General features: G+C 49.0%; 1 protein-coding gene across 5 annotated transcripts in view; it reads right to left on the bottom strand.

Moving 5' to 3' along the window:
• The window catches only part of TNS2 (tensin 2), a 135,241-nt gene that overhangs the window by 10,819 nt on the left and 111,577 nt on the right, over positions 1–12,845 (bottom strand). For all 5 annotated transcript variants that reach the window (XM_082207773.1, XM_082207777.1, XM_082207775.1 and 2 more), the window contains 6 exons: positions 11,051–11,180; positions 10,288–10,353; positions 9,644–9,760; positions 4,877–6,130; positions 3,313–3,463; positions 1,109–2,031 (listed from right to left, as the gene is read on the bottom strand). In XM_082207773.1, the coding sequence (XP_082063899.1) occupies positions 1,109–2,031; positions 3,313–3,463; positions 4,877–6,130; positions 9,644–9,760; positions 10,288–10,353; positions 11,051–11,180 (2,641 nt within the window). The remainder of the gene's footprint in view (positions 1–1,108; positions 2,032–3,312; positions 3,464–4,876; positions 6,131–9,643; positions 9,761–10,287; positions 10,354–11,050; positions 11,181–12,845) is intronic.

Raw genomic sequence — 12,845 nt, 5'->3', positions numbered from 1 at the left:
TGCTCAACAGTGGAATAGACTCCCTCAGGAGGTTGCAGACTCCCCCCCCCTTCCCCTGGAGGTTTTTAAGCAGAGCTTGGATGTCCATCTGCCATGGATGCTTCAGCTGAGGGGGCTGGACTAGATGACCCCCTGGGCCCCTTCCAACTCCAAAATTCTATGATTCTGTTCACACAGTAGTTTATAACATTTAAAACCAACATCAACAGAACAGAATACTAAAACCTTACAAATCCCAGCCAACAGCTTTAGATGGAATGAGGAAAATGGACTTAGATTCTTGAGGTTGCTGGAGTGCCATATTTTATTCAGTCTGGACCCTGGGTTTCAGGGCTAAGCCTCAGGGAACTTTGGTTCAAAGGAAGCCTGCTTCTCCTTACAGCTAACACCATTTGAGATCAAGGCCTCTCTGCTGAGTTAGAAAAACCAAGTGTTGGAGCCTTCCTCACAACAGAAACCATTTCAGAATGCTGGTGCGGACTGCCTGGCTAAATGCTCTTCTACACAGAAAGTTGGCTTGTCAGGGAGAAGGATTCATAAGCCCTATTTACGTGTTACTCACATGTCAGGCACCAATGTGGAATTTAGCCTGACTCCTGATGTTGAATTAGTCTCTCTCAACAACCATGCGTTGTTGCATGCAGTTGTGTGGAAAGAAAACCCCACGTGAAAGCTGCTACTCTACGTGATTGGGAGGCCTGATTCTGATCGCGTGAAGCCCCTACACACAAGCAGCAGCTCACACACTGAGCTTCTTTTACACAACGCATGGCTGTTGAAATATGATGTCAGCCTAGAAGCCAACTTCACACTTAACCCCCTGCAGGTGAGTAACACATGAGCAGGGCTTGACAGATAGCCTTCAACCTGATGCACATGGTATTCTTTCACAGGTGGGAGCATTCAAAACACACGGTCCCCACCTGCATCCTGAACTGGTACAGTCCAGGGAATGAGGGCCACCTCAGTGTCCTACATCCAAATTAGTTACTGAGATACTGAAGGGAGCTGCAGAGCAACTAAGAGCTGGAAGCAGAGGGTGGGCATTTAGGAAGCCACAGCAAGGGATTAAAAATGAGACAATGGAGCCAAACGCCACACCAAATACCTGTTCTAAGAAGGGAGCTGTTAGCTGGGCCAGGTGTGTTGCCATCAGGTACGCCAGGTGCAAATGTGACATGGTGAGCGGAGCCAGGGCTACGGCCAGGCGGTGAGCTCCTCTCCCAGTTCCTGGCTGCCGGTATGTGATGCTTTTCAGGCAGCGGGGGCTGCTGTGGCTCGCAGAGCGGTTCCCGTTCGGAGAGGCTGCTCTCAGCGCCCGTGTAGTAGGCTGTCGCAATGGGGAAGGCCGGGGTTGGAGAACTCTGCATGTCCACGAAACCATAGCCAGGGGCTGGCGGCTGGACACTGATTGGGTAGGGCCCGAGAGAGGGGCTGCTGTTGGGGCACCGGAGAAGGGGGCTCCCCTCAGCCTCGTTTCTCTCACAGTGCAGCTGCCCATTGTAGGCTGCTGGGATCTGAGGTGAGGCTGGGGCACTGGACACAGTTCTGCAGCCGGGAGGAGGCTGGCTGTAGCAAGGGACCCGTAAGCTGCTCCTCAGGGCCGGTCTCTCCATGACGGGGCTTAGCTGAGGCCGTGAGGCTCCCGTAGCAGATGATTCGCAGGAGACTGTCGCGGCCTGGAGGCTAGAGCTCTCTGAACCGTTCTGGTGTGGCTGGTCCTCTGCTGGGACGCCATGTTTGGCTGTGGGTGAGGGGATGATGTGTGGAGGGCTGGAAGAAGAGTGGGTGCGGGGGCACAGCTGTGGTGCTTGGAGGCCTGGTCTCAGAGAAGTCCCATTAGCCTGTGGGCGGAAAGTGGGGAGGTGTGTGAAGGCCTGCATTGGGGTGAGCATCTGTGTGGGGCTGCTTGAAGACGCCATCTTCTCTGGGCCTCTTTTCCAGCCAGGAGAAGGCAGCTCTTCGGGGCTCAGTCGCAGCACGTTTTCAGGAGGGCTGGTGGCCTTGTTGCTGTGCTTGAAGGTGCCAGGGCTGTGAGAGAGAAAGCATATCATTAATAAATCTTGAGAATAGCATCTAGCATGCCCAGAAAAAGATGTCCATGCTGGCAAGCAGGGGAAAAGCCACAGCCGCTCAAACTGGTAGTTGGGTGGGAGGGACCCAAGTGTATCCAAGGGCCACAGATTACTATTAGGGCTCATCCACGCTTCCGCTTGTCCTGATCTCTTGGCAGGGGTCCGAGAGGTTCTTCTTTTGTCTGCCACTTTCCCCGGAAAAACCCCATGTTTTCCACTGAGTCAGAACAAACGTCAGTCAGATTTTCTGCAGATTGATGTTTGTTTTGATTCAGTAGTAAACTGCAGGGGGTCCAGGGAAAGCAGAAGGGTGAAAGGAAAACCTCTCTTACCCATGCCTAGAAATCACAGGGCAAACAGAAGGAAACAAGTGGCAAAGGGGAGTGTGGAGAAGCCCTTATTCGAGTTTGGTACTGCCTTTGCCCAGTAAGGATCGTCAAGGTGGCTTTTTTGGGGGGGGGGGATTACAGCCTTTCACATAATGCACACAAGATTGACTGGCCCACAGTATTGTTTTACTGGCTCAGCTGAGCAACCACCTCAGTGATTGCACAGTTCTTCTGTCCCATTGCCTAGAGGCAGTTCTGAACTTATCAGGAGTTGGCAAGTTGTTGCTGACATGCTTGCAATAATAAGAGTTAACCAGAAACATTAATACCCATTGACCAATAGCTACAATAATAAAAACCAATCAACAAAACAGCTGTCAGACATATTTAGAGTGCATGTGCAAAATGTGGAGTTCAGAGGCTTTAACTCTTCTCCTACTCACCTGTCACCTGTCACATCCAGGAGAAGAGTCCTGCACCTGCAGCTTTTGTGTTTTTAAGTGTCGTTTGCTAGTCTCATGAATGGCATCTTGCTAAGTTTGGTCTTCAGCTTGAGCACCTTGTTTTTCAGAGCCAGGTTGATAGCCCAGATGCTCTGCTTGAGCCGCCTGACAACATGCCCTGGCGCACACAGACAGCACTGCCACAGTGGCTGCCAGTTGCAAGCGAATACTAGACTGTCTTTTAGGGAACATTCCTGACCTTTTCACCAAGGAACCCCTGATATGCTTCAAAAAATCTGATATGTTTTCTGGAACACAGTTCAGACAATGGCTCTATAGGTAAAGTTAATCGCTCTACAGGATAATGATTGACAGCTGGCTTTGACTTTGAAATAGGACAGAAAGATTACTTTAGAAAGAGCCACAGGTAGGAAATGTGTGCTGGCTTCTCTGTGGTGCACCCACCTGTCACTGCTGAATACTGGACTGCTGGTGTGGAAGGAAGTGGGAGAGCCAGAGATGTCTGCACAGTGAGCCCGTACCTCCTGACGATGCTGCGGAAGGGAGATGGGACCGTCATGCCAGGCCATCATGCCATCCCTGCAGTCTTGCAGCTCTGTGGAAAGGAAAGGAGAGGAAATGCAGACGGTCTGTTGGAATACCACAAAGCCATTCCGACACATTCATAGGGAACGGGTCCCAGATTCCAGGGCCTTGGGCACAATGATAGCTTTTCATAGGATCTCTCCTGCATAGGCATTGTGGCAACAAAAGCCCAGCATTTGATAGCTGCCTCTGCTCTTGCACGGAACCCCTTAGATATGTTTAGTAGTACGGAGTAGTGGTTAGAATGCCGGGCTCATGGGCATCCGGGGAAGGGGAGAAAGGAGCCAGTTGCTCAGAACTGGGGAGATTATGGCTCACCTTTCAACTCAAAAATGAAAGCCAGCAGCAAAGGGTCCACAATCTCTCTGTTATTTCACACAGACTCCCCCCAAGTCTGTAAACATTTAAAAAAATTATTCTCCTAATGCCAATGCAGATGAAAGTCTAAAATGATTATACCCAAGTTGTGGAGCTGTGGCTCAAAAACCACACGTTACACCAGCCCTGCAAAGTAACCCAGTGTTATAATGCCCATTGTGCTAAAGGAAGGGGGGAGTTTGTACAATAGTGTACAGTAACTCTGAAATGCAGTCCAGTTGTGCTACCTAGGTTTGGGCTTTTAAAAAATAGAAAAAAGAAAGGGGGATGGCTGTGAAGCTGATTGTAGCAACAGTGCAATTTAGAAAAAGAACCACCTGGTTGCCTTCTAAGCTGTTCATGTGTACACAGCCTTAAAGGCTGGAGGGGGCCAGGGAAACAAACTGAGGGTTTCAGCAGAAAGAAGCACAATGTCTGGATACCAGGTCTACCTGTTTGGCAATAAAGCTGTATATACAAGCAGGTTTCTGAAATGCACAGGGGACATTTTTTCACAGCGTGCTTTTGTACATAGCAGTTTGCGCAATGACATCATCTGTGCTGTCTGTACAAATAGGCAGGTGTATTTTCAGACTAATGCACAAAAGTGTTCTCTATTGCCCTCCCCTCAAATTAGTGATTCCACAGAACACACACACACACACACACACACAGTGTCTTTCAAAAGAGACTGTCTGGTGACTGGTGTGCAGATAAACTGATATACAGAATATATATATATAAGTATACAGAAGCAGCTGAGTTACTGTCCTGCTACTCTGCATCTTTCATTCACAGACAATGTAAACATGGTGAGGTGAAGTCCAGCAACATCTGGAGGGCCACAGGTTCCCTGTCCCTGCACTAAGGTCTCTGGACGTTCACCCTTGCCCTTTTCCTAGCACAAAGAACTACACCCCTGGTTCCTCTCTAGCCACGTGATACAGCACCCATAACTGCTGAACCCGAAATCCTTGGCGGGGGGTGGGAACCCTTGGCTATGAATGCCCAGGATGCCTCCTGTGCTGGCTTGGAGATGGCACCCCTCCCTGAGAGTCACACTCACCACGCTGCCTTTCCACAGGTGCTGGCAGGAGGAATTCGTCGCTGCTCTCTGGGGGCTCATAGCCCTGCTTCCTGTTTGGTGGATACAGGGGGCTGGTTGGCGAAATGGAGTGGGGAGACCCAGAGTATCCAGAGACAAGGCAGGCCTTGGCTGGGCCCCGGCCGTAGGCGTAGGATGGCCCTGGAGGGTAAGGGGGGCCATAGCGGGGGTAAGGAAACGCCTCGGCATTCTCCTCCATCACTTTGGACCTCTGGTGGGCTGGGTAAGCGTGACCTATGTGCCCTGCCACCATCTTGGGCTCAAAGCTAAAGGCTTGGTGTTGCCCATGGGGCACATGGTGGTGCCCATAGGTAGCGGGCATTAGAAGTGGCACAGGCTGCCCTTCCCGGTGGAGCGGGTGATGAAGCAGCGGCGGCCTTGCGTTTTCCACCCCCCACAGATCAGGGTCCCGGTCCAGGCGCAGGCTGTAGAAGGCAGCCGTGGGCAACCTTGCCTCTTCCCGAGCCATCTCTTGGCAATCTTGGCAGGGGCATAAGAAAGTGGGTGGGTCCTCCAAGATGAGCAGCTCCTCGTGTTCCCGCCGGCTGGGGCTGTGAGGCGACAGTGGCTCATGGCCGAAGGCGTAGGCGTGGGGCTGTATGCCCTCGGACAGGGAGCGGAACACCCGCCGTTTCTCTTCGTACCCCTCGGGATGCGCGTGAGAGGGCCCGCCATTATAGAGGGGCTGCCGCCGCTCCAAAGTGCCATCTGGTCTGTAGTAGGCCACGTTGTGAGGCCTCTCAGGGCTGTGGGAATGGTACCCAAGGCGGCAGGAACAATGGCGGGCCAGGCCAGAGCGCTGAGCTTGGTAGGAAAAGTGGATTCCTGGCTGACCGATGTCTGAGAGCTCATCTTCCAAAATTGCCGTTTCTCTCTCTTTGGTAGGAGAAGGGGAAAGGGCATGGGGACAGCTCCCTTCACTCGGCTGCCGAGGCTGGACGCCAAAGCCCCCCAAGAGCCGGTCCAGCTCCTCCTTCTCGGCAGCTGTGGGCTGTGGCCTGGACGGTGGCGTGCTCTCGTCCGCCTTCTCGGTCAGCAGGGAGGAGTGTCCCGAGTCGCTGCTGATGGACAGGAAGCGCCCACCTTGCTGCGGAGGGGACTCTGGTCCGCTGGGGCTGCCATTGGTGGTGGTGGAGGAGAAGCTACTCAGGTCACCTTTCTTCTTGATCCGGGCATAAAGGCTTCCGTCAAGAGGACCCCGGGTGTGCAAGACATCTGCAAAGGACAAGTGAAGCAACTACTCAGGGAAGGCTGTGGGTGATGCAGAGCAGTAGGTGAGATTGGCATTCACACGGCACATGAGTCTCCCCAGTCAATGGCTTGCGCCTGTGTGCCTGGAACACGTTTGTCCAGGTGCCTCATGCTCTATGCTCATGTTTTAGACTGCGGATGGGTAACTTTTACATCAGGGCAGGGAACCTTTTTGGCTCTGCGGGCCAGATTCTTATCAGGATCTAGCCTTGCAGGCCAAATTTGACAGGTGGGTAGGGCTGCGCACCAAGTAACTGGGCACTTCAAAGTTCTGCATTCAGAACTTCAAAGCACCACACTCAGCTCAGGCATCAGGTGTGTGAGCAAGTTCCCCATGGGGCTCTCCCTTGCACATCCGATCCAGATTTTGGCTCAACAGCCCATCAGCTGATGGGCAGAAGCAGGGACGCGGACTTATAAAAAATATTGGGGGGGCCCGGGAAAGCTCATGAATAATAAATAAGCTCATGAATATGCAAATAAAGTGGCGCCGCCTCCTCGTGAGCGAATAGGGGAGAGCGTGCTGCGCCTATTAATCAGCTCCGGAACAGCTGATATGCGGGAAACGTGGAGCTAGCCGGAGAAGAGAGGGCGAGCCCCCTCCGCTCCGGCCCTAAACCGCTGAAACCGCCAGGAGGAAGGAAATTCCCCCCGGCAGTGCCTTGGCAGTGGCGGTGGTGCTGCGAAGCAGCGAGGCAGGAGCCCCCGCCCCCGGGGATTCCCTAATCTGGCGGGGGACGGCCGGGGCTCTCCGACTAGGGCGCGCGGCTGGCTGGCTGGCGAGGGAGCAGGTGGGGAGGAGGCGGGGGACGGCGGCGGCGCTCTGCTGGAAGGGCGCCCGAGATTATTGGGGGGGCTGAGCCCCCCCAAAAATTTTTTTGAGGGGGCTCGAGCCCCCTCAGGCCCCATGGAGTCGGCGCCTATGGGCAGAAGAGACAAAGTCTGCTTTCCCTTGCCAGTGCACCCTCAGGAGCACACTTCAAGTTTTCTGATGGTGCAGTGGCAGCAGCATCTTCACCTGCCTCACACCCGATAACATCACCTATGGAATCTATATTTTTGACAGCTCTTGCCTTCTTTTCTCCAGACGGTGGACTGGGGACCAGAAGCATATTCTACTGCATGAACTGACCACCCTCAAGAACAACCTTGCACCTTTAAAAACTTGGCCCCATCTACGTACCTCAGAAAAGCATGATTCAAGTAGTGAAATATATATTGTGACTATGAGTTTGTTCTCCAGTTCCTCAAGTAATTAAAAAACTTTTTTTAAAAGGAAGTTTGTTTATTTAATTGGGCAAAGTGTGTATAAATGAGAAAGCCTACATGTGTTTCTTTAAAACAGTGACAAAAAGGCGAGCAAGCACACTTGATGTGCAAAGAGTGGAGCATTGACTGGCTAGTGGCTGTTTGTTGTACAAGTTATGGAACCAGATTCCTTCGATGATGAAGAACCTGCTTTCTTAAAATCCTTTTATTTATTTTTTTATTCATAAAAAATTTAAACACCGCTGTATCATTAAAATATATCACAGCAATTTATAACAATATCAAAACATATATTAAATCTAAAAAATTAAAAACAAGTTAAAAGTAAAAAGATAAAAAATAAACATCAAGCCTATCTTCATCCCTAAAACTGGGATGAAAGCCTTTTGTGGGCTGCATCCGACTGTTATTTCTGGTAATTAGGTTTTCTAGGTTCCTTTATTTTCCTTTCAAAATCCTGGAAAACCAATTTGGCCAGAAGCTACAGTGAGTCAAAAGAAATATATATGAATATTGCAGAAAGCAAAGCCTCTCTCTGAAATCACCTTCACCTCTCTTAAAAACTTCTGTCTCTCTTCTGCCATAGCTTTGGTTTAATGAACATGGCTGAACTAGAATCAGGCCTATGGGGGGGGGGGTGTCCACTGGGGCCTGTAAAGGGTGCATTTCTTCCTCATATATACACCTTTCTGAGAGGCCATTACTCATCCATCCATTGATCCAACTCATCGTTATACTTTATTTTCCAAATTTATGGCACTCTTTCTCCACAAACACACACATTGCAGAAGATGGCCTCCTTTCTCTAAATATCAGCTGCTGCTGGGAAGGAGGAAGGAGTTTTATTCCATCCTGTTGACGTTTTTCTGGCATTTGAGGCAGACGTGCCACAACTATTAAATTCCCATTTGCTTACTCCCTTCGGTATTTTATTTATTTTAGTTCTTAACGAGTTTACTTTAAGTGGATGTTAGGAGGAAACTGTAATCAGGGTTGACTGCGTAAAAACCAGCTGCTGGGATTACAGCTCCCAGAGGCAAAAAAGTCACTTTAGTCCAGCTGTGTCTGTGCTGGGGAGGAGCCCCATCATCCTGTCCAGACTGGGGTTTCAAACTCTGAAACACCAAATTTCTTTAAAAATCAAGGGAGAACTTTGAGCTCCGCTCATCTACTCAAAGTGCAACCAATGCAGGAAGTTAAGATGGGCTGATTGAATTGCAGCACACAACTCTGACTTGAAAGAAGCCTTAGAGCCAACAGCAGAAAGCTGCCTGAAGCATCCTTGTGAAAACAAAAACTAATCTCAATATTGTCCACTTTTAGGTATAAGCAGAGTGTATGGTGCTTAGATATAAGCATGTGTGTACGTCTGAGTCACATCTTATGTGCATTAATCCTATGTGATTTCAACTATATGCATTTGGCTGCAGCTCCACTCCAGGATCCCTTCCAGAGTTTTTCTTCTGGCTGTGACGGATCTGCCTTCATCTCTCAGACCACCTTCCTCCTCCTCCCTTCCACAGGCGGAGTGAGGGGAGGCAGTGGAGACACCAAGAAAGTCTCACCACAAAGCTCTTCCACGCTCCTCCGTGCCCCTGCCTTGTCAGCCAGCAGCCAACCAGAAGAAGGCAATTTTGCCTATACAGTCATACCTCGGGTTGAATGTGCTTTGGGTTGAGCACGTTCAAGTTGCGCTCCATAGCAACCCGGAAGTAACAGAGTGCGTTACTTCCGGGTTTCACCACTCGCGCATGCGCAGACGCTCAAAATGACATCACACGCATGCGCAGGAGCAGCAAAACACGACCCCACGCAAGCACAGACGTGCCGTCGCTTGTTACGTTTGCTTCAGGATGCAAACGGGGCTCCGGAACAGATCCTGTTCACATTCCAAGGTACCACTGCATATGCACACTACCCTAGGAATATAACCCCAGTGCATGATGTGACTCAGCTGTACATCCTCAAATACAACAGCAAAATTCGGTTGTAGGAATTGCAGAAAACACACACACATACACAGTCTTGCCCAAGTAGCGTGGCAATAAGGGTGTAAGTCCTAGGAAGAGGCTGCAGGAATGTCTTTGTTGGAAGCCGCCCAGAGTGGCTGGGGAAACCCAGCCAGATGGGCGGGGAACAAATAAATTATTATTATTATTATTATTATTATTATTATTATTATTATTATTATTATTATTCCCTGTGTACCTTCCAGGCTGTCCTCATGGTGCAGGTTGAAGTTTTCATAGGAGTCCCAGCGCACTATGGGATTGGAGATGTTGTAATCTACTGCAACAGCAGCGTTGTTCCTGTAGGTCTCGCGGCCTGGGGAAAGAGACAGGAAGCGCCAGAGAACCTCAGCATTAGAAGGATTAAGTGCATTCAAGATAACGTATGGAATGGATGGCATATTCCAATGGCTGCACACCAGTCAGCAGAGTTATAAAAGGATTGTGGATGTGCATATTTACTTAATTGTATAACCTAGGATTTTCTGCAACAGGCTCAAGCATGACTAACAACATTTTTAAAAAGCCTAATCTGTGGGGTTTTTTACAAACAGGATTCCCATGTTTCTATCACTCTGCCCAAGATGGGCCTATGAGGATGGATCTAGTCAAGCCCCCATGTAAGAAGTGCATTTCTTCATTTTCTACTATGTCAGTTAATGGTTACCTTTCACTGCAACGGGAAAAATAAAACACTATCATTGGGAATGACATTGAAGTAAAGGTAAAAATCTGGCCTGATGGAACTGAGAGCTGCAGATGGAGCACGAGAGAAAAGATACAGAACTGTGGCGTAGTTCATGGTACTGCAGCCATATCCCTCCAACTCTGTCATCCACCCACCTTTAATTTTCTCGGGGCTGGAAGAGAAGACAAACTCCACACTTGCTTCAAATGGGAACCGTTCATCTAGGGAAGGAAAACAGAGAGATGAGGTGAATAGCCTGACTGTTGCGCCTGGGCTCTTATAAGGCATCACATGCCATGTTCACGCAAACACTGGCTTTAGTCTGAAATGCACTTGCAACCCCCTTCACCTATAACCTGAGGTTGTTCTCAAGGTGCGTCCTGTAGTGGAACCTTGCAGAACTAGACTCTAGGAGAGCCACATGTTCAGCAAAATCTTGGCCTCTACAATTTAAGGCTGAATTCAGTTTTTGAATGCTTCCTTCAAATAAAAAACTCCTTCGTGGAGATAAATAACACACCAGGGAGAAAAGGTTCTGGCCTACCCTCCCCCCCCCCCAATGTCCATGTGCAGCACATTTTTCACTTGCAGGGACAGTTTAAAAATGTGACTCCTTCTCTTTTAAGTCCTAAGTGGTACAGCCTGGGATGGACTCTACCGTGGAATTTTGCTGAACATGGAAACTGTCCTTGGTCTGCTGCAGCAAGCATATGAAGAGATTTTGTGGCAAGAAATAGGTTCTTGTCTACAAAAACTCATGCTGAAATAAATTAATCTCACCAGACTTTGAGTAGACCTGGGGAAATTAATGAACAAGACTAAGTTGGGTCCATTGATTTCAACAGGTCAGCTCTGAGTTGAATGCCACCCTTTTGTTTTGATTTCTTGTTGCCCAAGTATTAGGCCTCTTGCTCTCACCTCTCCAGGCTTCATCCAACTCATCTTTACCAAACCACAGTTGGGTGCTGTGGATGGTGCAGGTGTGGAACTGGACCCGGAAGACAACATCACGCTCGGTGCCCTGGAGCTGCTTGTGGTAACATTTCACCTAAGAAAAAGGAGGGGAAATGAACATAATAATCACTCGAAGAAGAAGAGTTTGGATTTGATATCCCGCCTTTCACTCCCCTTCAGGAGTCTCAAAGCGGCTAACATTCTCCTTTCCCTTCCTCCCCCACAACAAACACTCTGTGAGGTGAGTGGGGCTGAGAGACTTCAGAGAAGTGTGACTGGCCCAAGGTCACCCAGCAGCTGCATGTGGAGGAGCGGAGATGCGAACCCGGTTTCCCAGATTACGTGACTACCGCTCTTAACCACTACACCACACTGGCTCTCGAGGCCTAGCTCTCCCAGCTGGCAAGCAGGCTTCTGCTACTACCCACCATACACAGCTGTCTGGGCATGCTCAAACATTCACATACACCAAGCCCACAGATTTTGCACACATTTACTGTGGCATCATTATTTTCATGGTCAAGGAACATTGACGGAAAGTATTTGAGTTGATTCAGAATATAGGAAGATCCTGCTGGATGAGGCCAATGGCGCTTCCAGTCCAGCATCCTGGTCACACAGTGGCCAACCAGGGGCCTGGGGGGAGCCTGCATCCAGACTGAAGGTGCTGGATGATGAGCTCTCTAGATCCAGTAGCAATTATATTATGCATAAACTTATTTTGTCTTCAGCCAGACTGGAAGAAAACTGAAACTCTAAGAGTGTGGGAAACAGATGAAGTGATAAATTGGCTAATTACAGTTAATAAGGCTGTCAGCGTTTCCTAGGAGTGTTGGAAATTGCTTGAGAAAGAGATGAAAAGAAGACAAGGTTGCAACCAGAAAAGAATGGCTGATGAAGATGATGGACTATGCCGAAATGGCAAAATTGACCAGGAGAATCAGAAACCAGGACGAGAAGAAGTTCAGGAAAGAATGGGAAAAAATTATAGCTTAGAACATTGTAAACAACTAAAAACCTTGGCAGGATTAGAGTAATACTTGTAAAAGATAAAATATAATGGAAAAGTTAATAACAGATGGGGGGGGGGGAGAGGATAAGTTGAATAAAAAGGGATTGACAATGAAAACCAGAGAAGGGCGGAGGGAAGTCAAGGGATTTGGAGAATCCGAAATGTGATTGAAATGTTTAAATTGAAGTTTGTTATGTAAAATAAAATAAAAAATTAAGGGCAATTGCTTGAGATCGAGCCATCGCTACTCAGGGTACTCCCCACACTTCCTCTCCACTCTCCCTACCTCAGTCATCTCCAGTCAAACAGATTTCATAATTTTTGGAGACATTATTTTAAAATATGTAAACCTGCTGACCAGAGGCAAAAGTGAGGTGAGCCACCTTTGAGTCACCTTCTCTGGGAAAAACAGAGACAGAGTGGATCATTTGTTTGTTTTAAATAATGATGTCAGAATCTCCACAGGGGTATCCAGTGGGGTGGCCCCCAGTTGTTAGACTCCAACTTCCACCAGCCCCAGTCAACATGGCAAATGGTCAGGGATGATGGGAGTTGTAGTCCAATAATATATCGAAGCCACCAATCTCACCACCCCTTATGCTCTACATTTACAAGGAAGAGAGCATACTTGGGATCTCTTTACCAGCTATGGCATAATTGCGTTTCTGAGTCTTAATTCTTCCTTAAGAATATAAAGAAGCACCTTGCTGGATCAGAGGTCCACCAAGTCCAGCCTGCCCACCTTAC

The sequence above is a fragment of the Podarcis vaucheri genome (assembly GCF_965113315.1).
Source record: "Podarcis vaucheri genome assembly, chromosome: 2".
NCBI lineage: Eukaryota > Metazoa > Chordata > Lepidosauria > Squamata > Lacertidae > Podarcis > Podarcis vaucheri.
The sequence above is the reverse complement of the archived record's forward strand: the minus strand, read 5'-3'. Positions and strand labels throughout refer to the sequence as shown.